At 38.0% G+C, this 26,086-nt stretch overlaps 1 protein-coding gene across 14 annotated transcripts in view; it reads left to right on the top strand.

Annotated features, from left to right (window-relative positions):
• MYO9A (myosin IXA) overlaps positions 1 to 26,086 on the top strand; it is a 324,456-nt gene that overhangs the window by 138,985 nt on the left and 159,385 nt on the right. For all 14 annotated transcript variants that reach the window (XR_011164264.1, XM_069067272.1, XM_069067273.1 and 11 more), the window contains 2 exons: positions 3,237 to 3,371; positions 19,436 to 19,557. Coding sequence is in view for 13 of the 14 variants with exons in the window: in XM_069067272.1 (XP_068923373.1) it covers positions 3,237 to 3,371; positions 19,436 to 19,557 (257 nt within the window). In the remaining variant the exon portion in view is untranslated. The remainder of the gene's footprint in view (positions 1 to 3,236; positions 3,372 to 19,435; positions 19,558 to 26,086) is intronic.

The raw sequence follows: 26,086 nt of genomic DNA, 5'->3' as shown, positions 1-26,086 counted from the left end.
TTAAGGGAAAAGACAGGAAAAGATGAGCCAAAAAAAAAGAGTCTGACCATGGAAAGTTAATATGGGGACAGAGAAGATTAAGGCACACTCAGAAAAGGACAACAATGTCACAACACCTATGGGGAAAAAACCCCAAAGAAAAATGGGAATTGGTCTCAAGTCCAGAAAGAACTCATGGAAGAGCTCAAAAAGGAGCTTAAAAATCAAATAAGATAGGTAGAAGAAAAATTGGGAAAAGAAATTAAGCTGATGGAAGAGAATTCTGAAAAATCAAAATTCCTTAAAAGATAGCTTTGACCAAATGGAAAAAAGAGATATAAAAATCTATTTAAGAAAATTACTTCTTAAAAAGTATAATTGACCAAATGGAAAAAAAGTTATGAAAACTAAGGAAAATAATTCCTTAAAAATTAGGATTGCACAAGTGAAAGCTAATAAGTATATGAGATATCAAGTATTAAACAAAATCAAAAGAATGAAAAAAATAGAGGAAAATGTAAAATACCTCATTGGAAAAACAGCTGACCTGGAAAATAGATCCAGGAGAGATAATGTGAGAATCATTGGACTATCTGAAAGCTGTAATCAAAAGGAGGACCAGGACAGTATTTTTCAACGAAAACTGCCTTGATATCCTGTAACCAGAATAGGCATTGAAAGAATCCACCAATCACCTTGGGAAAGAGATCCCAAAATGAAAACTCCAATAACATTATAGCCAAATTTCAAAACTATCAGGTTCAGGAAAAAAATACTATAAGCAGCCTGAAAGAAACAGTTCAAATATTGGGGAGCCACGATCAGGATAACATAGGACAATGGGTGCTTTTGCTTTCTCTCTTCTCATTATCTTTAACCCTTAAAATTTGACTTCTGATTTTATCATTCCACTAAAACTGCTTTCCCCAAAGTTATCAGGGATCCTTGACTTTCCACAGGTAGTCGCCTTTTCTCAATTCTTATTCTTCTTGATCTCTTTGTAACCTTTGACACTCTTTATTGCTTCCTCCCCCTTGATACTCTCTTTTTTCTAGGTTTTCAAGACACCACTCTGTCCTGATTCTCCTACTTATCAGATTACTCCATGGTCTCCTTTGCTCAATATTCTTCCAGATCATGCCCTCTAACTATAGATTTCCTACAGGACTTTATCTTGGGCCTTCGTCTCTTCTCCCTCTACACTGCTTGGGATTTAATTGCCATCTCTATGCTGATAATTCTCAAATCTTCCCATCCTGCCTTAACTTCTCTGCTGTGTGATTCCAACTGCCTTTCAGACATCTTGAAAGTGTATGTCCAACAGACATGTTAAACTTAGAATGTCTACAACAAAACTCCTTATCTTTCCCCCTAAACTCTTCCCTGCTTCTACCTTCCCTCTTGCTATAGAGGACAGTACCATCCTCCTACCCTCAAGCTTACAACCTTGATTCTTTGTTATCTCTCACCCCCATACCCAGTCTGTCAATTTTACCTTTATGATAGCTCCCCAGTATGTCCACTTCTTTCCTCTGATATTACCACCAACCTGATATAGACCTCTTGCCAAAAGTATTGTTAACAGTACCCTAATTGTCTCACTGCTTCATCTTTCCCCCCATGTAATCTATTTTACAGACAGTTGTTATTGTAATTTTCCTTAATCAAAGGTCTGACCAAGTCATTCCCCTACTCAGTCAACTACAATGTCTTCTTCTTGCATCTTGGATAAAATATAAACTCCTCTCTTTTAATTATAAACCTGACTCCCTAAGTTTATAGCTTTATTGAACATTACCCCCCTTCTTACTCTGTGTTCTGGCCATATTGACCTTACTCTTCCTGACACATGTAATATCATCTCCCATCTCTTTGCCTTTACAGTGTCTGTCCCCCATACTTAGAATTAATTTCCTTTCTTACCTTTGTTTCACAGTCCCCCCCCCCTTTTTTTTTTAGCAGTATAGCTCAGGCATCATTTTCTGTACCTATTTAAAGCATTTTTCTGATCTCCATAACTGCTAGTGCCTTCTCTCCCAAATTAATTTGTATTTAACCACTTGGTGTATGGGGGGAAATATATACATATATGTATATATATTAACTTTGTATTGTATATATTTTTACATTACTTGCTATCTTTACTCAGAAGAATGTAAATTCATTGCAAGTATAGATTGCTTCATTCTTTGTTATTATTTCCTTAGCATCTAGCACAGCACTTGGGACATAGTAAGTAAGTGCTTAATAAATAAATAGTTGTTGGTTGGTCTTGGAACCTTAGTTTTATTCATCTGTGAAATGAGAGTATCTAGCTCAGGGTTGTTATGAGGCTAAATTGAACTAATAAATGCCACTTGGCAAATTTGAATATATTATATAATTGACAGTTATCATCTCAGCAAGGACAGAAGGGCATATGCAGAATGAATGGTGTGTAGGGGGAATTGTGTCCACAGTAACAGTAGGACAACAATGGTGATGATTTGCGGATACTCTGCCTTGGAGGGAGGAGTTTCTGTAGTTGGTGGCATCAGAAGCCAAGTTTCTTAGGTCTGTAATTTAAGTAAGTGTAGCAGTGAGTATACTTTTTAGAAGTTTAGCAGGAGAGAGACAGAGACAGACAGACAGACTTAATTAAAATAGTAGAGATCTGATCATGATTGTAGGCAATGAGAAGGAGTCAGGCAAGAGGGCAAAGTTGAAGATGAAGAAGATGATTATTTAACAAGGCCCTGGAGAATGAGGGGAATGGGAATAAGAATTCTTTATGACACAGGATGAGATTGGAACAAATGAGACTGAGGATTGGTGAGGACATACAGGGATTTTGAGATGTGAAAGATGGGAGATGAAGGTTAATATGATCACATAGATATGTTTTATTAGTCATTGCATTTTTGTTTATTTCAAAGAAACAAGTCAATTTCACATATCTGAAATACACAATTTAGTAACTTAATAGATCTGCAATCTCATTGCTATAGAAATTCCCTTCATTGGTTCATGATAAAATCCATCCATGCCTTCTCATCCAGTGTGACTCATGTTGAGGTCCTCACATAAATCATCCATTGGAATCACATGCTAAATTAACATAAGTTTTACTTTTGTGTATTCCTCAATTATTTCTATCACTGGGACAATCCCCCCCCCCCCCCCAATACGCTTCCTACCCCCTTTCTAAAACTTTTTATTGTGCTTTTCTCAAATAGTAATTGAACATAATTTTTTACTATAATTTTAATTTTTTTCAGACATTATCCATTGGAGTCCTTGATATATTTGGATTTGAAGATTATGAAAGCAACAGCTTTGAACAATTCTGTATTAACTTTGCTAATGAACGTTTGCAGCACTACTTTAATCAACATATCTTTAAACTAGAGCAGGTAAGTGCCAAAATGTATAACATTCTGTGTAAGACACTGTCTTTTTTTTAGGTTTAGACTCCCAGAGTTTAGGTTTCTTTTCTTTTGATTTAATATAGTATCAAATCAAAGCAGATGAAATAAATGAAAATCTATTTTTTAAAACTGTGTTCTGAAGATAATTTTGTATGCAAAATCATACTTGGTCCTCAAAATGGAATTGCGTGTTTGGAACGATCAATATTTGATTCCTTGCATAAATTAATTTTTTCTCTTTTTTTAGTTGATTTTTGGTTTTTACATGACATTTATTCTAAATTGCTTTTTCCCCATAGTCATTGAGCTCTGCCTTGCAATAAAGTTTTTTTAAAAAAAAAAAAAGAAAAAATAAAAGCAGTTCAGTCAAACAAAACTGGAATGTTCCTAAGAGTATAGGCAATTTTCCATACTCATCACTTTCACCTCTGTAGTGAAGGGAGGAAAGTGAATTTTCTGAATTCCTCTTCAGGATCTTTTTTTGATTCTTTCTGTTTATATCTGGTTTTTGGTTCTTTCTGTTTATATTGTATTTGTTTATGTCATTTTCTGGTTCTACTTGCTTTATTTTTCATCATATCACATGTCTCTCATACATTTCTGAATTCTTCATATGCATTGTCTCATAGCAAAGTTATATTCCATTATATTCATGTGCCACAGTTTTGATTATTCGCCAGTTTGTAGACATTGATCTTGTTTCCAGTTCTCTGCTATGACAGAAAATGCTGTCACAAATATTTCGTTGGGTACAGGACCTTTGTTTTGTCTTTATTGGACTATATTTACATGACATTTTAATTCAGTGCTGTTATTACTATTGTCTGAATCGTGTTTCAGGTCAGAAATGTATTGATATTGATTGTCCTCTGAGATCTCCAAAATGAGTCACGAGATCTGTACTGTTTTCTAGACTGCTCCCTTGACCAGGGGTTTGATTGCTTCTGTCTCAGTTTCTGATGCTTTTATCCTCTTTCTCTACTTTCTTCCCTTCTTCTCACTCATTCCTTCCATACCATTCCTTAGAAAATGCTACAGGAGTGGCAAGTTTATGGTACAACAAGGACCAAGGATAAGCAAGCAGAGACGCGTTATGATCTACATCATAAAACAGAACTTCTAAACCAATTTGATCACAGATCCATCAATGTCCCAAAAGCCTTAGTGTGATTTAAGTTATAAACGTAAAGCTGCAGTAAGACTTTTGGGACACTTTAAGTTTTAAGTTTATAACTTAAACTGCACTAAGACTTTTCGAACACTTTTATTTGCTGTATTGGGAAATAATGTTCCATATTGAAATATTTCATATTTCTGATATTTTGAAAACTGTTGTCCCATCCTTATCTTATTTCAGTGGGGTTCATCTAGAAATTTCTTTTATATGTAAAGTTCTGTAAACATAGCGTATAAAATGACTAATTAAAAATAGAATAAATGTTTTAGGAGATAGGATAATTCTGTAAGCTCACTGAAATTATCCTAGGTGCAGTTCCCATAGAAAGCACAACAGGGATGATACAAAACTCACTGTTTCTACATTTTTCTTAAAGTTAAATTTTCTTTTTGACTGTAAATACAATCATCAATAAACACATACTTTTAAATATATGTGTATATATAAATTTAATTAACCTAGCTACTATTTGTGTTTCTTGCACTTTTTTATTTTTTCTGATCATTTAAATTTTTTATTGTATATGTATCACTGCCCTCTAACCTGTCCTCCATCCCCTGCACCAAGTAGAAACCCCCTTTGTAACAAATATATGTAGTTCAGAAAAACAAAACACATTGGACCACGTCTTTCTTTGTCTTGTTTACCTGTCTGTCAAGAGCTGGGTCATGTATTTCAGTATCAGTCCTTTGAAGACAGTACTGTTTTCTGCCTTTATCAGGGTTCTAAGGTCTAAGTTGTTTTCTTTCATATTATTATTTTTGTTGTCACCTAAATTTCTCATTTTATTCTGCTTCATTTGGTAAAAATCTTCTCATTTTTTACTGAATCAATCATATTTATTGCTTCATATGGTACAGTTTTCCATTATGTTAATATACCACAATTGCTTAAGCCAAATAGAGGGTGACTATTTTGTTTTCAGGTCTTTACTAATACAAAAAGAGCTACTATGAACATATGCATGTGTATATGTATGTATATTGTATTGTACTGAATAATATATGTGTTATATATTACTTATATGTAATATTGCATTTGTGGTTACTTCTGTCCTTCTTTGATCTCCTTGGGATATATGCATAATAGTAATCTCACTGTGTCACAGGATTTATACATTTCAGTAACTTTTTGAGTGTAGCTCTAAATTGTTTTCCAGAATGGTTCAACCGATTCATAGCTCAACCAACAATTAATTAGTGTGCCTGTTCTCCCAAAGCCCTTCCAACAATTGCTATTTTCTTCTTTTATTGTTTCTGTCATTCTTTTAGGTATAAGGTAGAACCTTGTAGTTATTTCAGTTTAAGTTTCTGTACTTATTTGTTATTTTGAACGTTTTTTGTCTTTTACCCTTTGACATTGAAGTTTTTCTTGTGACTACTGTTTCATCAATCCTATTTTTTTACTTTAATTTTTTAATTAAATAAAAACCTGCCTTCTTTGCCTCCTACCTCCTCCCACCCCATTAGAGAAGAAAATACAAAAAAAAAATTCTTGTATCAAGTTTTTATACTCAGATAAGGTTTTCTCAAATTGACCTTATCCATATATATATAAAGATGTGTGTGTGTGTGTGTGTGTGTATAAATTTTCCTTTTTAAGGCAATCACCCTCTGTTCTGAGGTAGATAGCATCCCTGGCACCATAGTAGCGCTTAACATCTAGATTTGTGGTGGTGGTGGTGGTGATTCTTCTAGCCTACGTCCTGACTTCATGCTTAATATTAGAACTGGAATTCCCAGATCAAGGAGAAAATATTACAAGCAGCCAGGAAGAAACAATTTGAATATTGTGGAAACACACTCAGGATAACCCAGGATCTGGCAGCTTCTACACTGGGGTATCGAAGGGCTTGGAATATGATATTCCGGAGGTCAAAGGACTTGGGATTAAAACCAAGAATCACCTGCCCAGCAAAGCTGAGTATCATGTTTCAGGGGAAAATATGGTCATTCAGTGGAATAAAGGACTTTCAAGCATTCTTGCTGAAAAAACCAGAGTTGAACAGAAAATTTGACATTCAGATAAAAGAAGCAAGAGAAGCATGAGAAGGTAAACATGGAAAAGAAATCATAAGGAGATTATCAAAGTTGAACTCTTTATGTCCCGACATAGAAACATGATAATTGTAACTTATGAAACTTTTCTCAGTATGAGAATAGTTGTAGGGAATAGAAATGTATACATGTGTGTATGTATGTGTATATATATGAGGGTATATGGGCATATGAATACATATGAATGTGTGTATATATGTGTACAGGTATACATAGAGGGCACAGGACCAATTTAACAGGAAGGGATAATACTTCAAAGGTGAAATTAAGAGGTGAGAGAGGAATATAACGAGAGGAGATAGGGTGAGACAAAATGGGGTAAACTATCTCATATAGAAGAGGCAAGGGAAAATGGTCACAATGGAGGAGAAGAACAGAAAGTTAAAAGGGAATGGATCAACCTTATTCTCATTGAATTTGGCTCAGGGAGGGAATGACATACACACTAAATAGGGTATCTCACCCTACAGGAAAGTAGGGGGGAAGGGGATGAGAGGGGGGATGATGGAAGCAAGGGCAGGCTGGGGTAGAAGGAAAGTTGGAAGCACCCACTTTTGAAAAGGGACAGGATCAAAGTAGAGAATAGAACAAGTTGGGAGGTGGGATAGGAGCGAGGGAAATATTGTCAGTCTTTTACAATATATCCGCTGTGGAAATGTTTTGCATAGCTACACATGTACAACCTATATTGAACTGCTTATCTTCCCAGTAAGGGTTGAACAAGGTGAACAAGGGAGGAAGGGAATTAATCTGGAATTCAAAGCTTTAAAATCAGATGTTATATATATATATATATATATATATATATATATATATATACTATTATTAATATTATTTTACATGTAACTGGGAAATAAGATATACAGACACTGGGGCATAGAGATCCACTGTGCCCTACTGGAAAGTCAGAGGGGGTATGGGAGAAGATATGAGAGAGAACAGATTGGAGGAGGGGATATTGAGTGGCATCACTATTTTTGGGTGGTAGGTGGCAGGGATAAAATTTGTAACTCAAAATAGTTTTCTTTTCTTTATTTTTTTTTTTTTTTTGCTTTTTGGAGGGCAATTGGGGTTAAGTGACTTGCCCAAGGTCACGTGGCTAGTTTTTGTGTTAAGTGTCTGAGGCTGGAGTTGAACTCAGGTCCTCCTGATTCCGGGGCCAGTGCTCTATTCACTGTGTCACCTAGCCTCCCCTGTAACTCAAAATCTTCAGGAAATGAATGATGTAAACTAGAAGTTAATAAAGCATTTGATTAAAAAAAAAAGTACTTATTAAGTGCTTTTGACTAATTATCTCCTGTCCCTTAAACAGGAGTGCCCCATAAAGCTCTTGCCTTAGTCCACTTCTCCCTTCCTCCTCCTATTTCACCATTTTATTATTTTTAGTAGGTTCAATTATCATCTCTTTACGTTATATTACAAATCTATATTATATATGTAACTCTAATCTCTAAACTCCAGTCCCACATTGCCTGCAGTGTATGCTGGACATCTCTTACCCAGATATCATAACAGCACCTCAACTCAATATATCCAAATGAAAACTCATTTCCACAAACATCCATTCCTGCTCCAAACTTCCCTATTTCTGTTGTAGATGCAACTATCCATTTGAATCACCTAGATTAATCATCTCAGTCATCCTTAGCCCTAGCCCCTCCTTCAGTCCAGACTCTCCTCAATCTTTAACAATAGATCAATCCTATCAGTTTTACTTATACAATCTCTTTTGAATCTGACCTCTCTTCATTCACACAACCATTACCTCAGGTTAGGTTCTCCTCACCTCTTACCTAACCCAATGTCATAGCCCCCTGGATTGATCTCTTTCATTCTGTTCTCTCTCCCCTTCAGTCTGTACTCCCTACAGATATCATATTGATACTCCTAAAACAAAAATCAAAACACTTCTGTGACTTCTTGTTGTTTCTAAGAGAAAATATAAACTCTTCAGCTAGGCATTTAAAGACTTTGACAATCATTTCCCCACCTACTTTTCTGAACTGTAGTGAGCCATATTATGTCTCATTACCTATCCTTATTATGCACTGGCCTACTTCCTATTCTCTGACCTAGGTAGTATTCTCCCTCCTCAGTGCCTTTGTGTGGGCTTTCCCCCATGCCTGGAATGTACTCTATTCTCACCTATGTTTCTTAGAATCCTGGCTTGTCTCTTGGTTCCATGATGGAGCCATGTCTAATAAGGAACCTTTTCTGGCCATTCCCTTACCCTACCTGCCAAGAGGCTAGTGTTCTTTCTCCTAGAGGCAGTTCAGCCATGCAGTGAATAAGAGCATGAGGCCTGGAGTCAGGAAGACTTGAGTTTCAATATGACCAAAGACACTTACTAGCTGTGTGAAGCTGAGCAAGGCAATTCATCTCAGTTTGCTTCAGTTTTCTGACCTCTAAAATGGGGATAATTATAGCACCTGCCTCTCAGGGTTGTTGTGAGGATCAAATGAGATAATTGTAAAGGGCTTGGCACAGTTCCTGACACATGATGTTTCTTCCCTTCCCCAATTCCCCCTCCCCCAACCACCACTCCTCTGTATTTCCTAATCTGTGTTATCCCAGTAGAATATTAATGCCTAGTAGGCAGAAACTGTTTCATTTTTCTTCTTATATTCCCAGTACTTAAGAGAGTGTTTTGCGGACTATTAATACTCAGTAAATATTTCATACAGTGAATTGAATACACCCTACTTATAATCTAGTAAGAAAAATAAGATATACAACAGAAGAACAAATAAATAATATAAGCAGAATATCAGAGCCAGGTAAGTGAAATAACTAAAAATTGTTTTTCAGAAAGTGGAAGGTGGTAAGGAAATACAAATGTAAAAGTGATTTCTTTGATCAATGGTGAATTGATCTTTCATTCCTGAGAAGAATGTCCTTAGAGTTTGTCATGATGACAAGGTCAGATCTGAGGTCATTAGGGAAGGCTCCATAGAAAATAGTAGTGTTTGAGCCAGGCCTTGAGCTAGCTTGAAGGATGAGCAGCCCTGACTAAGTGGAGAAAATAGCCAGGTCACTCTGGTCAGAACATTTTATGACCCACTGTTAGGAACACTAAGATGCTAGTGCTTTTTTTGCCTTTTTATGCAGACTTCAAACAAGGACTTGAAATAAGAACTTTATAAATCCAAATGAGATTTTTCAAATATACTTCTAAAGTGTTGACAGTTTGGTACCCTTATGGTATTTTGTGCAACTTCCTTCATCGTTTCCTAAAACACTAAGATAATTTGCTATACATTCGAGTGCTGTCTACTTTATTACATCAAGAGAACTTATGCCCCGACGTTTCCTGAAATCAAATTTCAGATAAAATCTATCAAGACAAATTCCCTTTGGATGAGGGTGATATAATAATGATACTCAGCTTCAAAGACAAGGGAAGGAGAAAAGAGGAGTCATTCCATTAATCAAGGAATCCACTGCCTCCTTTATTGGAAACCACTATTCATATGAGGATGCTAAGAAGTGTTTGTTGCAAGATTAGCATTGTGGCCTAACTAAGCTATTGCTCAGGTGATGAGTATGGCAAGATGAGTTTGTTGTCGTAGTCTTCCCAGCGATTCTCAAATACAGAAGGAATGGGACACAAGAAGTCCTGAGGACTGAACTAAAAATATTAAATTTTAGTTGTTTCCCAAACTTTGGTTGAGAAATCAGTTTGGAGCAAGGTGGGGAAGAAAATAGTTTAGAATGCTGAGAAAGGATCTAGCCAAGAATATGAACCAGGTAGCCAAGCAAAGATTCCTAGAATCAGTGGAATTTAACAGATCAGCCGAGTCCATGGAAGGTGCAATTGGCAGGGAAGCACTTTACTCAAGCACTGTTAATGAACTCTCTTCTTTTAAAAGCTATCCTTGGGGGTCGGCTAGGTGGCGCAGTGAAGAGAGTACCGGCCCTGGAGTCAGGAGGACCTGAGTTGAGATCTGGACTCAGACACCTAACACAAAAAATTAGCCATGTGACCTTGGGCAAGTCACTTGTCTGATTAAAGAGGTTCAGGATTTGTGTGAATGAATTACTCGGCAATCTAATATAGTTTATTTAGAATATAGGTGAATGGGAAGGAAACCAGAGATAACAGAGTGAAAGGCTTAGGAATAGTAAGATAAGAGCAACTATGATTAATATACATATACACACACTTTTACAATCATCACCAATGAAGAGAAGCACCAACATCTGACCACACAAGCTGGGGAAACCTGGGTACAGTTGTCAGGGTCCTGCACAGGAGTGTCCCAGGCAAGGTGTCTCCTCCATGGGTGAGATTCCAATATGGGGTCTGAATCTTACAGTTTAAGGAGTGCTGAGAACAAAAAAGGCATAGTGCCAGGTGTTTTTAGCAAGCATCATATCTTGTATGAGACCTGGGATGGAGGACAGTCTCTTCAAGGCTCCCCCAAGAGCAGTGTCTCCTTAGAGTGTCTAGTTCCAGGAGTTGGGCAGTTATCATATCTCTTCTGAAGGATGTGGCCAGGGTCCCAGGAGAGGAGCAGCTCTCACATTCTCAGGATCCTCTGTGCCCAAACAGCTCAGGGTAGTAGGAAGGTCATATTGAGTTGGGGCCTTGGTTTGTAAACTTAATCTTGGGACTAACCTTGCCCCTTCATCACTTAACCCCAATTGCCCTACCTCCCCCCTGTTTCCCCCCCCCCCCCAAAAAAAAACCTGTTCTTCTTAGAGAGTGCCAAGAAACATCAGCAGCAATTATGGGTCCCCATTTTCCAGTATTTTAATTTAAACAGATAACATGTTATTTTAGCCTGTTTTTAATCTTCCCTTTCCCTCTACAGTTTAGAATACTCGGTAGAATGCTGAATTTGGTGTCAATGCCTCTTAACTTTTATCGCCTATGTGATCCAACTGAATTTTTACTAGCTGTCCACCATGGCTACAATTTTCTTCTTCATCTATATTTCCTGGCTTCTTTCAAGTCCCTGCTAAAAACCTACTGACTACAAGAAACCTTTCCCAGTGCCTTTTTTTTTAAATGCTTTATTAACTTCTGGTTTACATCATTCATTTCCTCCAGATTTTGAGTTACAAATTTTCTCCCCGTTTTTCCCCTACCCACCACCCAAAAATAGCAATCTCACAGGATATCCTCTCCTCCAATCTGCTCTCTCCCATATCTTCTTCCATATCTCTTCGACTTTTCCAGTAGGGCATGGTGAATGCCTATGCCCAGTGCCTGTGTATCTTAGTTCCCAATTACATGTAAAACAGTATTAATAATAGTATGTGTATGTGTGTGTGTGTGTGTGTATATATATATATATATTTTTTTTTTTTTAAACACTTGATTTTAAAACTTTGAATTCCAGATTCATTCCCTTCCTCCCTTGTCACCCACCCTCACTGGGAATATAAGCAATTCAGTATAGGTTGTACATGTGTACTTATGCAAAACATTACCATAGTAGATTGTAAAAGACTGACTACATTTCCCTCCCTCCTATCTCACCTCCGACTTGTTCTATTCTCTACTTTGATCCTGTCCCTTTTCAAAAGTGGGTACTTCCAGCTTCCCTCCCCCCCAGCCTCCCCTCCATTCCATCATCCCCCCTCTCATCCCCTTCCCCCCTACTCTCCTGTAGGGTGAGATACCCTATTTAGTGTGTATGTCATTCCCCCCCTGAGCCAAATTCAATGAGAATAAGGTTGACCCATTCCCTTTTGCCTTTCTGTTCTTCCCCTCCATTGTAACCATTTTCCCTTGCCTCTTCTGTATGAGATAGTTTACCCATTCTGTCTCTACCCATCTCCTCTCATTATATTCCTCTCTCACCTCTTAATTTCTCCTTTTAAGTATCATCCCTTCCTATTAATTTGGTCCTGTGCCTTCTATCTATGTATACCTGTAAACATATATACACATATTCACATGTGTATTCATATGCCCACATATATATATATATTTATATTCCCTTCAACTACTGAGAAAAGTTTCATAAGTTACAATTATTGTTTTTCCATGTAGGAATGTTAATAGTTCAACTTTGATAAGTTCCTTATGATTTCTTTTCCCTGTTTACCTTCTCCTGCTTCACTTGCTTCTTGTATCTGAATATCAGATTTTCTCTTCAACTTTGGTTTTTTTCAGCAAGAATGCTTGAAAGTCCTCTATTCCACTGAATGACCACATTTTCCCCTGAAACGTGATACTCAGTTTTGCTGGGTAGTTGACTCTTGGTTTTAATCCCAGCTCCTTTGACCTCCGGAGTATCATATTCCAAGCCCTTTGATCCTTCAGTGTAGAAGCTGCCAGATCCTGTGTTATCCTGATTGTGTTTCCACAATATTCAAATTGTTTCTTCCTGACTACTTGTAATATTCGCTCCTTGATCTGGGAATTCCAGAACCTGGCTATAATATTCCTAGGAGTTTTCTTTTTGGGATCTTTTTCAGGAGGTGATTGGTGGATTCTTTCCACCTCTATTTGTCCTCTGGTACTAAAACATCAGAGCAGTTTTCTTTGAGAACTTCCTGGAGGATGATTCCTAGGTTCTTACTTTGATCATGGCTTTCAGGTAGTCCAATAAATTTAAATTATCTCTCCTGGATCTATTTCCCAGGTCAGTGGTTTTTCCCATGAGATATTTCACATTGCCTTCTATTCTTTCATTTGTTTGGATCTGTTTAACAGAATCTTGATTTCTCATAAAGTCATTACCTTCCATTTGCTCCAATCTAATTCTGAAGCAATGATTCTCCTCAGTGAGCTTTTGAGATTCTTTTTCCATCTGGCAATTCGACTTTTTAAGGCATTCTTCTCCTCATTGTCTTTTTGAGCCTTTTTTGCCATTTGAGTCAGTCTGTTTTTTAAGGTATTATTTTCCTCAGTCAGGCTGTTGACTCTCATTTCATAATTTTCTTGCATTGTTCTCATTTCTCTTCCCAGTTTTTCCTCCACTTCTCTTATCTGCTTCTTAAGGTCCTCTATGGCCTGTAACCAGCTTGTATTTTCCTTTGAAGCTTTTGGTGCAGGAGTTCTGACTTCATTATCTTTCTCCTGTTCCATACTTTGCTCCTTTTTGTCCCCAAAATAGGAGTCTAATGTTGGAATCTTCTGTCTGCTTTGTTTCTTTTGCCTGGTCGTGTCGCCCCATAGTCACTTGACCCCTGGGCTTTTTGCCACAGTAGGACTCTACCACCAGACAGGGGAGCTTTTGTCCAAATGCTGGGGTTTTCTCAGCTGCTGGAGGTATTAGATGGGTGCCCTCTCTGAGGTCTCCACACACTCTGGCAAGCTGGACACAGACCCCAGGACCTCCACCCTAGACTGCATTCCAGATCAAAGAATGTTAAAGGAAGAGAAATTACCCCTCAGACTGGTGCTTGGTCCCCCTACACTCTGCAGGCCAGGAGCTGAAGCTGCCATGTGGCACTGGCTGGCTGTGCCAGCGTCTCAGTGGCTTCCCACCCCAGGGGGCAGAAGCCACTCTCCCACTTACTAGGTCCCAAAGTCCAGACTGCACTGACCTCTCACTTTGTCCTTTGCATCTATGTGTTGATAATTCTGGAAACGGCCACAGCTGCTACTGATCTGGAGTCCCTCTGGCCGGCAGCTGGCCAGGCCCACCCTGGAGCTAAAGCCTTGGCGTGGGGCTGGGCTCAGCAGGAGGTTAGCTTCTCTGTGTCATTTTGTGGGTTCTGCAGCTCCAGAGTTTGTTTGAAGTCCCCTTTTTACTCGGATTGGGGAAGGTGGAAGCCAGAGCCGTGGGGAGGTCGTGTTTCTACTCTGCCATCTTGGCTCCGCCCCAGCTTGTATTTTTCTTGGAAGCTTTGGTGCAGGAGTTCTGACTTTACTGTCCTCCTCCTGTTCCATGCTTTGTTCCTTTTTGTCCCCAAAATAGGAGTGTAAAGTTGGGTTGCTCTGTTTGCTTTGCTTCCTTTGCCTGCTCATGTTGCCACTCAATTACTTGACTTTTGGGATTTTTGCCACAGTAGGACTCTGCCACCAGTTAGGGAAGCTTTGTCCAAAACGCTGTGGTTTTCTCAGCTGCTGAAGGTATGGGTGCTCTCTCTGAAATTTACATACGCTTTGGCAAGCTGGCCGCACACCCCAGGACCTCCACCCTAGACCGCAATCCACATCCATGCAGTTTAAAGCAAGAGCGATTACCTCTCAGACTGCTCGCTTGGTCCCCCTACACTGTGCAGGCCAGGAGCTGAAGCTGCCACGTGGGGGCAGCTGCATGGCCACCTCGGCCGCCTCTCACCCCAGGGGCAAAAGCCGAGTCACTCCTAACTACTACATCCCAAAGTTCACACTGCACTGACCTCTCCCTTTGTCCTTAGAATGTATATGTTGATAATTCTGGAAACGGCCACAGCTGCTGGTTATCTGAAGTCCCTCCAGCTGGTGGTTGGTCAGGCCGCCCTAGGGCTAAAACCTCTAGCTCATGAGGGGCCGGTGTTGGCTCCCAGAGTGCTGCACTGGCCGTTTTCCTTCCGGCCTGCCGAGCTGTCCTCCGCAGGAGGTTAGCTTTTCTGTGTCATTTTGTGAGTTCTTTAGCTCCAGAATTTGTTCAGAGTCCCCTTTTTACATGAATTGGTGAAGGTGGACGCCTGAGCCATGTGGAAGTCCTGTTTCTACTCCGCCATCTTGACTCCACCCCCCCTCCCAATGCCTTTTAATGTTAGTGCCTTCCCTGTATTGATTATATCCAATTTATATATATGATGCAGCTCCTTTAGAGTAGGCTTTCTCTCTGTCTCTGTCTCTCTTCCCCTTCCCCCTGCTTTCTTTTTACATTCCATGTTTGGTGGTGGTGGTGGTTGTCCTTTCATTCTAGAAGAGGACCAAAATGACATCACTGTGTTAGACTCCAGTTACAGTGTGTCCAACTGTTGCTGATCCGACTACTATGAGCTCTAGCATAGGTCAGGCACAACTAGTCCATGCAAACATTTGGGGTAGATTCTCTAAATTTGTGTAACTCCTGTTTCTTTTGAGCTACTTCAGTTCTCCTTTCTTCATAGAGTGTAGCATCTTCTCTGAGGAGGGAACACCATGCTGGGTGGTCATGTGCCAGTGTTTCACATGTCATACAATCAGTTTCAGAGTTCTTATGAGAAACGTTGAGTGTCTTTGTATCACTTTTTCTTACCACCATGTGAGCACTTGCTCTGTGTGAGTTCTCCATAAAATAGTCTCATTGGCAAGCATACATTTGGCTTTCAAAAAGCATGGCCAGCCCATCTGAGTTGCACTATTTGCAGTAAAGTTTGAATAATTGGCAGCTCTGTTTGCGAAAGGACCGCATTGTCCTTCCAGGTGATCTTCAGTATCTTCCTAAGACGATTCAAATGTAAGTGATTCGGTTTCCTGGCATGGCACTAATATACTGTCCAGGTTTCACAAGTATACAACAATGAGGTGAGCACAACTACTCTGTAGACCTTCAGTTAGGTTGTCAGTCTAATACATTACTCTTCTCTCCCACACTTTCCTTTGGAGCTTCCCAAACACTGAGGTAGCTCTGGCACAATACATGCACGTCCCTCATTATGTGTGTACATTCCTAGAAAATATGCAAGGTAAGTGAACTTATCCGCAGCATTTCAGAACTTCTCCATTTGCTGTAAACAGTGGTTCTGTGTGTGCATGGTGTGGACCTGACTGATGAAGCACTTGTGTTTTGTTGGTGTTGTCAGATCAAAATTAGCATAAACAGCAGAGAATCAACCCATACTGTGTTGCATCTTTACATAGGAGGGATTGACTTCAACCTGAGGAAAACAGTCAGTGACTTGATTGATTGATGATGGTCTGTTGAGAACACTATGGAAATGTTCAGCCCATCTCTCTAGGATTGTGTCTTTATCGCTAATTAGTGTGGATGTGGATCTATCAGCACTGAACAGAAGGAGATGCTTCATAGGTCTTTGGCCTATAAATAGCCTTCAGGACAAACTAAAAATTCTGTGGATTTTTACTGTCAGCATAAAACAGAATTTCATCTTCCTTCTTACTGAGCCGAGAATCTTGCATCTTTGTAAGCTTTGCTTGCACTTTACTTTTGATGGAATTAAATGCTGCCTTAGAAATGAAAAACTATCCTGCTGATGTACTTTGTGGAGATCTTGTTTTTCATTTAGCAGCTTCTGAATTTCCCCATCATTTTAGTCTGACCAGTCTTGATGTTTGCCATGTTCTGACCCAGAAGAGCAAATACTGTGCACCAAATCTCTGAAATCTACTCACTCCTTTTTTGCCCCATTGTTGCCAACTGTGTGTTGGCTCAACTTTCCCTCCAACTTAGCAACAAACTCTTTCTGCTCAGAGAAGTGTAGTAATCTGTTGACTTTAATTCTTCTGGTAGTCATTTTGTCTTGAGCCCACTGCTTCTATTGAAAAGCTAAATATTTGGTTGGAGGGAATAAGTTACAATCAATCCAGCACTCTGTACCACACATTGCCTTCATTATTCTCATATCCTGTCTGTCTCTTCTTACAATCGCTTAGTCTATTAAATGCCAGTGTTTGCTGTGAGGGTGCACCCATGAAATTGTACTGCATTAGGTAAATAGAAAATAGTGTTAGTGATCAGAAGGTCATAAGTCTTCAGTAGTAAGTTCTGATGCTCTTTTCGGCTCCATTCCTCCCAAGGACTCTGCCAGGTCTGGTAATCTGAGCCTACTCTAGCATTGATATCACCCAGAAATATAGACTTGTCCTCTTTTGACCCATTGTCTTCATAATTTTTTTTTTTACCTTATAAATTTCTGTCATGATGGAAACAGGCACTAATGATGGTAATGTGGCATTTTTCTGCAAGTGGCAATTGCATTGGGTTTTTGCCTTCCAGACTCTTTTGATTGCATCCTATTTATATATCTGACTTGTACGTAAGTTATTTGCTTATTGTCTTCCTCATTAGACTGTGAGATCTCACACTCTTATTTTAAAGAGTACTAAATCATGTTAATGGTGAGTGCTTTGTAGTACATTTTGAGATCTGGTCCTGTTAGACCTCCTTCCTTCATACTCTTTTTCTGACCTGCTGTTTCTTTGTATGAATTCTGTTACTAGTTTTTCTGACTAAAAAGTGTTCTTTTGGAGGATTGTTTTTGTTTTGTTTTTTGGTGTATAGTATTGGAACAAATAAACTAATTTAGGTAATACTGCCATTTTTGTTACATTGGCTTAACCTATCCATCAAGGTTCCTCCAGTTATTTCGGTCCGTCTTTATTTCCACAAAGCATTTAGATTCATTTGATCTCTAGGTAACTCTTGATAGATATACTGTCATGCAGAACACACAGTGAGGAGCAAGGCATAAAAAACTGGAAAGGTAGATGGAGCCGACTAGGTTATGAAGGGCTTTGGGTACCAGACAGAGGCAGATAGTCTAATTATTAAGTGGTCATTTGGGGCAACTACATGGTGCAGTAAATAGAGTACCCAGCCCAGAGTCAGGAAGACCCATCTCCCTGAGTTCAAATATGTCCTCAGACTCTTACTAGCTATGTGACCCTGGGCACATCACTTTACCCTGTTTGCCTCAGTTTCCTCATCTGTAAAATGAGGTGGAGAAGGAAATGACAAACTACTCCAGTTTCTTTGCCAAGAAAGCCCTGAATGGGATCATGAAGAATCAGACACAACTAAAATAACTAAACCACAAATTGATTGACAACATCAGCTGCTAAAGGGCATATTGGAAGCAAGTGTGGGAGAAAAAGACTTAGAGAGAAATAGTAATTGTAAGCACAAATCAAGGAGATATAAGGGATAGCAAGTTTGAAGAAAGGGTTTGGGTGTAATCAGCTAGAGATTCCTGTTGTCTGTAGGGGGAACAGGCAGTTCAGAATAGAGAGAGTTTTGTTGTTGAAAGAATACATGGGAGATATTACCCAGGATAGTGGAGTAACAGGAAGAATTGCAGTATATGGGTGGCAAGAGAAAATAAATGCTTATTAATTGAAGAAAAAAATTAAGACTGGAATTTATAAGTTTCCAGCTTCCTCCAATTTAAACATTAGGTCCACATTATATGCCTCTGAAAAATTTGCTCTCTAGTGACCTCATCTGTAGCTTCAGGTTGCATAGGGAAAGATGTAGACTTGCTTTCAGATTTTCAGTACTAAAAAAAAAGAAAAAAAAGAACACCCCCCCCCCAACCAAAAAAAAAAAAAAACCATGCCCTAGCTTATTGAGATATTGAACTTGTTGGGACTCAGTCAGGGAATTCTCCTAAATTTTAATACTATTCCTATCTTATGCCTCTCTACTGTTTGAATTCTTGTTTGCTCTTTTCTTGAAATCTCCTAAGCCCTTTTATTTGCCATAACACCGATTTATTTGAACTATTTACCTTTCTTGCATCCTTTATCACTAGTGATGATGGTTACTTTATTGATAAATTTACAGTTTTTATGAGCACAAAGGAATATCTTGGTGTCAGAAACAGAGATTTGGATTCTTTCTTATGCACATATGTACTTCACCTTCATCTTTGCATTGTGACTTTTCATATGTGCAAAAAGCAAAAGGCAAAAAACTTAGCCTGGCTGTAGCTTAGTTAGGATTCTTCCTGAAAATTCTTCCATCTATAAGTTTTGGTAAGATAGTTTTTATCACATCTGTGGCATTAGATTTGGCATGACAGATATTTCTAGGTCCTACTCAACTAAACAGGTTCTCATTTGAGGAGCTCCTGCGAGCTCATGTCTAGATCTGCACATGGACTTGCTAAAGATTTCTTAACATACTGAATTCTTCCTGAATGTTATCTTCATCTTGTACAAGGCATTTAAAATTGTTCTTATCATTTTGCTTTTCTAGGAGGAATATAGAACTGAAGGTATCAGCTGGCACAATATAGACTACATTGATAATAGTGGCTGCATAAATCTCATTAGCAAGAAACCAACAGGACTCCTCCACCTGCTCGATGAAGAAAGCAAGTGAGTGTGATACAAGTTGAAATGCTTAGTTAACCATCTCATTCTGACTAATTCTCAAACCTCACACACTGCAAGTAGGCTGCTATTTACTTATGCTTGAAATTCTGACATTAGGAGATGAGATAAGAAAGTAGATCATTGCATTCTTTGTTAGTGCAGATTAAAATTGTGAAGTTCATATATTTTTCCTTACAGCTGACAGAGTCTTCAGCTTTGTAAATCTGAATTCACTTTTTTGGGGGGAGAGGGGTGCAGACCTGTGTTTGCTGTCTATTGTGCACTCCTATAATCTTGTGAGACATTATGTATACTTAGGATACATTTTTGTCAGCCTGATCATCTCTATAGCATCTAAGAAGTAGTTTGAATGATTTTGGCATGTCTACATCCAGTAATTATAGTCTAATAAAAAGAGCACTGGTGCTAAAATCAGAAGTCTGGAGCTCAGTTATGCATACTGCATGACCTTGGACAGATTATTTATTCTCTGTGAGCTTCATCTTCCTTATTTGTGAAATGAGAATGTGATTTTAAATAATCTTAAAAGTCCCAACTCTGAAATTCTATAATCCTTTGGAAACAGGTTTAGGAATAGGTTTAAAAAAAAAACAGTTACCAACTAATAATTTAACTTGTCCACAGTTCTCACTTTGCTTAACCTATGAGAAAATTTTATGAATTCAAGATCACCTATATATTTATATATGTTAGAGACCTTTCTGACAGTTTTGTAAAAAACTCCATTTGCATGCAGTGTGTCAAAAAGGAGGTTATTGAAAAAAGAACTAGGTGTGCTACTTTTCGATCATATTTAGGTTTACATGGAGATCATTTGTAATTAATATTGTTTGTGAAATAAGTATTTATTATAAATATTTAGGCAGAATTTATATTTCATCATTATTTACTTTGATGCTAATTAGTTTTTTAGATTACTGAAAATAGTAGGGCTTAAAGTTTGGAGAATAATTTGAAGCTCTTTTTTGTCAAAACACTCTCATAGTTCCAACTAAATTCAGTTTTACTTTGTTTCTGGCAATTATATATCTACAACTGTATCTATATATCTGCATGTCTATATCTCATCAGGAATTTGAAACGGTTTCACATTTTTATTAGCTTTTTTGTGTATGTCTGAGATTCACTTACAAAAAGAATAGACCAGGGGCAGCTAGGTGACGCAGTGAATAGAGTGCTGGCCCTGGAGTTAGGTGGACCTGAGTTCAAATGTGACCTCAGACACTTAATACTTACTAGCCTTGTGACCTTGGACAAGTCACTTAACCCCAATTGCCCTGTCCTCCCCCTTCCAAAAGCAAAAAAAAAAAAAATAGACCAAATGTCATTCATTCAACTGAGTGGTAAAATTTCAAATTATTTTTTGTTGGGGGGTATAAAATATCACCACCAGATATCACAACAGCTGATTTTCTTGTCATAATTTCATATTGCTATATTAGCAAACTTATATTTATATGTTAATTAGGAATATGTGTTATCAGAAAGTATGGACAAGCCAGGTATCAAGAGAAAGGGACAGTCTAAGAGTTACTTTTTGTAGCCATAGTTACACTAGTGTATCTAGAAAAATTAAGAAGTTACCCTAGTATCCAAAAAACAGTAATAAAATACTCAGAAGGAAGATGTTAGCCCGTTTGTTAGATTTTCTATATAAGGTTTATAGGAGGACCTGGATAAGAGCTACCTAGGATGTGAAGACATAATTGCATGGTCATCTAGAATAATGAAGGGAGAAGTACTTATGCAGATGAGACCATGACATTTATGAATAATTTTTATCAATTAAAGTAGTATTTTTAAAACTACAAAGCCAATAAAAGGCTTCACATGAGGTACTTAGTAAATGTTTTTAACTTCTGATTTAACTTTTATTGTTTCTTTTACTTTATCAAAATATCATTAGTATTCATTTGCAAAAGAGATTAAGTCTAGATATTTTTTCAGTTGAATGATGGGATACCAATTTAACAAATTAGGTTTTTTGTAAGATACTTCTTCCTTTGGGGAACTTACAGTTTCATTAGAGAAAGACAACACATTATACATTCATTCATTCATTTGTGTATTCATGAAATGTTCACTACATTGTGATGTCTTCTCAAGACTCCTGTTTGCATATGTGGTATGTAACATAATTTGGCCCCTCACTTATACTACTCGTTTCATTTGTGTCACTCTGTTTTTCTAAATATATGGGAAGCTTTTGTATAGTAGAAGTTTTATGCATCTCTCAGGTCCTTCCCAGTACCTAGCACAGGCCTCAGCATAACACAGAAACTCAATAAGTACTTTTAAATTTCTAGACATAATCATTAAGTAACAATATAAAACAGTAGTTGAGTATTGCATAAATGCTATTCAGACTCAAAGAGACAAGTTAAGATTGTAATGGACAAGGTTGTAGAGAAGTCTAGTTCTCCCACATAAACTCCAATAAATATCTGAAAAGAACTCCAGAAAAACATGATAAAGAAAACTGAAAATACAAAAGATTATGCTCTTGAATTCTGTCCAAAGCTGTACAAAAAGATTTCTAGAAGCTAGTATAGGCAGAGAGAAGGGTTGCACAAAGGAAGCTGATGCGAATTATTGTAAATTGACTAGAAACTGGTAAAGCCAGAGAAAGAAGTCCTGCCAGAAAAACCAGTGCAACTTTCCACAAATGGTCCTAAAGCCTATAAGCACACTCGTAAATGGGGAGTCAAGCCTCTGTAAGCATAGTTAATTATATATCTGGGGCCAGATCCAGTTGATCGCTGTACAGAGATCGGGCTTGACTATACAGTCCTTGAACCACTGGAGGCCACAGGAGATAGGAACAACTAAGTTTTTTCCTGTCTGTCTATACAATAAGTTTCACTTATGTTATTTGGTGCTCACCATGCCCAGCCTTATTCGTTCCTTGTTGTCTCTCTCATCCTTTCCATTATAAATGTCCTTATCTTCACATTTCCCACTTTTGCAATGAAGTACTTGAATATCAAATTGTAGGTTTAGGTTAGGGTGTCCTTTTTAGTTCTAAATAGAAATTAGTAAAGTATTATTTTTAATGATTATTTTTTCTAAATATCATGAACACTGTAATATTAGATGACCAAGTGTTCCTTGAAATGCTTTATCTTGTTGTTTGATGGTATTAATAACAGCAACTCCTCTACTTCCTTTCCTTTGCCTTTCCAAGGAGTATCTGTGAGTCATGTTTTTATTTAGGTGCATCTTTGTTCTTCTGGTTTCTTTTATAACAAGAATATCAAGATTGATATATTCATTCTTCTAATAGTTTCAGTGCTTGATTCTTGAACAAGAATCTCACATTTAGACTAATAGCAACCAGGTTAAAGTTTATAGAAGGTATAAAAATAGTGATTCTTACCAACCTTTGGCACACGGGGATCAAAGGTGATTGGGTGTTTTACTTTGTTAAATGGATTGCCATTACCAATGAATTCATCACCAAGTAACTACCCTTTGAGTAGTATGGTGAGTCTGTCTGTACTTTGAGTGGTCCTAGGAAAATGGTCTGTGTAACTATTGCCAGGACAGAACATAAAGCCTTTTCACCCTGATAATTCCTGTTAAGAGTTTATCTTCTGCTGGCCCAGCCTTTGAAAAGCAAAGTCACCTCCTTATGACAATGAGGCATTGGAGTAGGACTTAGTGGAGGACTTGAGTGCAGAAGTCGGGACCTGCGTTGCATCTCAAAGGAAGAGAATCTTTTTCTAAGAGCTAGGATCTTCGTGTTCATTGAAAACTAAGGTATTAAATAGATTTATATCAGTGATTTATCTCTCTTGTTTTTAACCTAGTACAAAATTTTTTTGAGAATTTGTAGTATGGTTTGAGATCTGACATTGCTAGGCCCCACTTCATACCTACTTTTCACTATTTTACTTAAGGTTCTTGACCTTTTTACCCTCTATATGGATTTTTAAAAAATTTTCTAGTCCTATAAACTAATCCTTTAGTAGTTTGGTATGACATCAAATAAGTAAATTAATTTGTCGTTTTTTGTTATTTTTATCGTATTAATAAATACCTCCTATAAACAATTAGTATTTTTCCAATTATTTGTTTCTTTATTTTCATAAACAGTGGTTTGTAGTTGTATAATGTGTGTATCTTAGTAGGTAGGTTCCCAAGTACTTTATATATTTTGCAGTTATTTTAAAGGGGATTTGTCTTTCTAATTTTTCCTGCCAGGTTTTTATTGGTATTATATAAAATACTAATGAATTGTGTGGATTAATTTTATATCCTGTAAGTTGGCTAAAGTTATTCATTCAATTCATTTTTAATTGACTCATTAAAGATCATTCAATAAACATTTATTAAGCTCCTGGTACGTTTTAGGCACTGTGCTAAGTTCTGGGGATACAAATAAGAAAGATAGCCCCTGCTTTCAAGAACTTGCAGCCTAACTGGAGAAAATTTTGCACAAAAGGAAGCTGAAAAGGAGGGGTTCTATTTAGGTCTAACCAGTGGGGATCATGAAACCAAGCAGAGCATCTCATGAAAAGTGAAGCGTTATCTGGAAAGTTCTGAGCCCTCCATAAAGGAAGGTTTTAGGAGTTACTGTTCCACCCTCCCCTGAGAGGGAAGAGATGAGTAAAGGTGCTGAGAAAGTGCTGAGTGTCAAAGCTGAGCCAGTAGCTTGATTGTGGAGATTTAGAGCTGTGAAAGGTAAAGTTCACAATCCTATCATCTGCAAAAAGTGGTTTCATTATTTACCTTTACTTATTTTCTCAGTTTCAGCATTGTAGCTGAAAGTGATTTAGACCAACACATCACCCCTTATCCAAAGATAAGCTGCAGATGGACAAGTGATCTATATATATAAAAGGTCACATCATAAACAAATTTTTAAAACATGGGGGGAGTTACATGCTAGATCTGTGGGTAGAAGAAAGAAAGTTTATGACCAAACAAGGAATAGAGAGGATCACAAAATATATCAGTTACATAAAATTAAAAAGTATTTACACAATCAAACCCAATAAAGCTAAGATTAAAAGGGAGACATTTAACTAGGGGGAAAAATCTTTGCAGCCAGTTTCTCCCATAAAGAAAAGTCTCATTTCCAAGTCATAGATTCAAATATGTATGTATAATAGTTATTTCATATTTGATAAATGACCTAAGGATATCAACAATTCTTGAGGGAAGATACCTAGACCATCTAGAGGCATATGAAAAAATGTTCCATATATAGGGGGCAGAGCCAAGATGGCAGAATAAAAGCATGGACTTGCTTGAGCTCTCGCCCAAACCTCTCCAAATACCTGCAAAAAATGACAATAAACAAATTCTAGAGCAGCAAAACCCACAAAATGACAGAGTGAAACAAATTTCCAGTCCAAGACAACCTGGAAGGTCAAAAGGAAAGGTCTGTTGCACCAGTCTGAGAGAGGAGCACAGTCCAGTGCAAAATACTCCAGCACAGACTGGGCCCCATAAAACCTGGAGCAAGCCTCAGGAGACTGAATCACAGGCAGCTGTGGCACTTTCCACACATCTCAACCCGCAAACACCAAAAATAACTTAGAATATCAGTAAGAAAGGTCTCTCAGACCTGAGTGAGAGAGAAACATGTTCCAGCGCCAACCCTAGGGCAGCAACAGAGGTGGCAGTGTCTGTTTCTGGAGCTCTTGGTCCACAGACAGTGGGAGGATCAAGTGACTGATCAGAGGGGTATTGTAAGGATCTCTTTGCTGGCACTGAGGCAGGACTCTCTTTCTTTGCCCTTGCTTGGATGTGGGATGCAGTCCTGGGTGGTGGTCCTGGGACAAGGAGGAGTGCTGGCATGGTGGAGATTGGGGCAGCACATTGCGAGGGAATCCTCATTGTTCAAAGGCAGAAAAGAATGCTTGTGGTCACTCACAGACCAGAGCACAGGCCAGGAGATAAATAAACACCTCTCCTTTGATTATATCGCTTTGGAAAAACTGAAAATTTACAGGTACCTAGAAGTATCTCTGAAAACAGCTGCACAAAACCCCCAAAGCTTGGGACAGTACACCCTCCACACTGGAAAAAAGGTCAAATAATTAGCTGAGGAAATGAGCAAACAGCAGAAAAAAATTCAGACTATAGAATCTTACTTTGGTGACAAAGAAGATCAAAACATACAAACAGAAGAAGGTGACAAAGTCAAAGCTCCTATATCCAAAGCCTCCCAAGAAAAATAGAATTGGTCACAGGCCGTGGAAGAGCTGAGAAAGGATTTTGAAAAATCAAGTAAGAGAAGTAGAGGAAATATTGGGAAGAGAAATGAGAGTAATTCAAGAAAGTCATGAAAAACAAGTCGACATCTTGCTAAAGGAGGCCCCCCCCAAAAAAAATACTGAAGAAAATAACACCTTAGAAAATAAACTATTCCAAATGGCAAAAGAGTTACAAAAGCCAGTGAGAAGAATGTTTTAAGAAAACAGAATTGGCCAAATGGAAAATGAGGTCCAAAAGCTCACTGAAGTAAATAATTCCTTAAAAATTAGATTAGAACAAATGGAAG

Source organism: Petaurus breviceps, unplaced genomic scaffold (genome assembly GCF_028583685.1).
Source record: "Petaurus breviceps papuanus isolate PSGF00001 unplaced genomic scaffold, PetGlider_PUasm1.0 90740, whole genome shotgun sequence".
NCBI classification, from domain to species: Eukaryota; Metazoa; Chordata; class Mammalia; order Diprotodontia; family Petauridae; genus Petaurus; species Petaurus breviceps.
The sequence above is the reverse complement of the archived record's forward strand: the minus strand, read 5'-3'. Positions and strand labels throughout refer to the sequence as shown.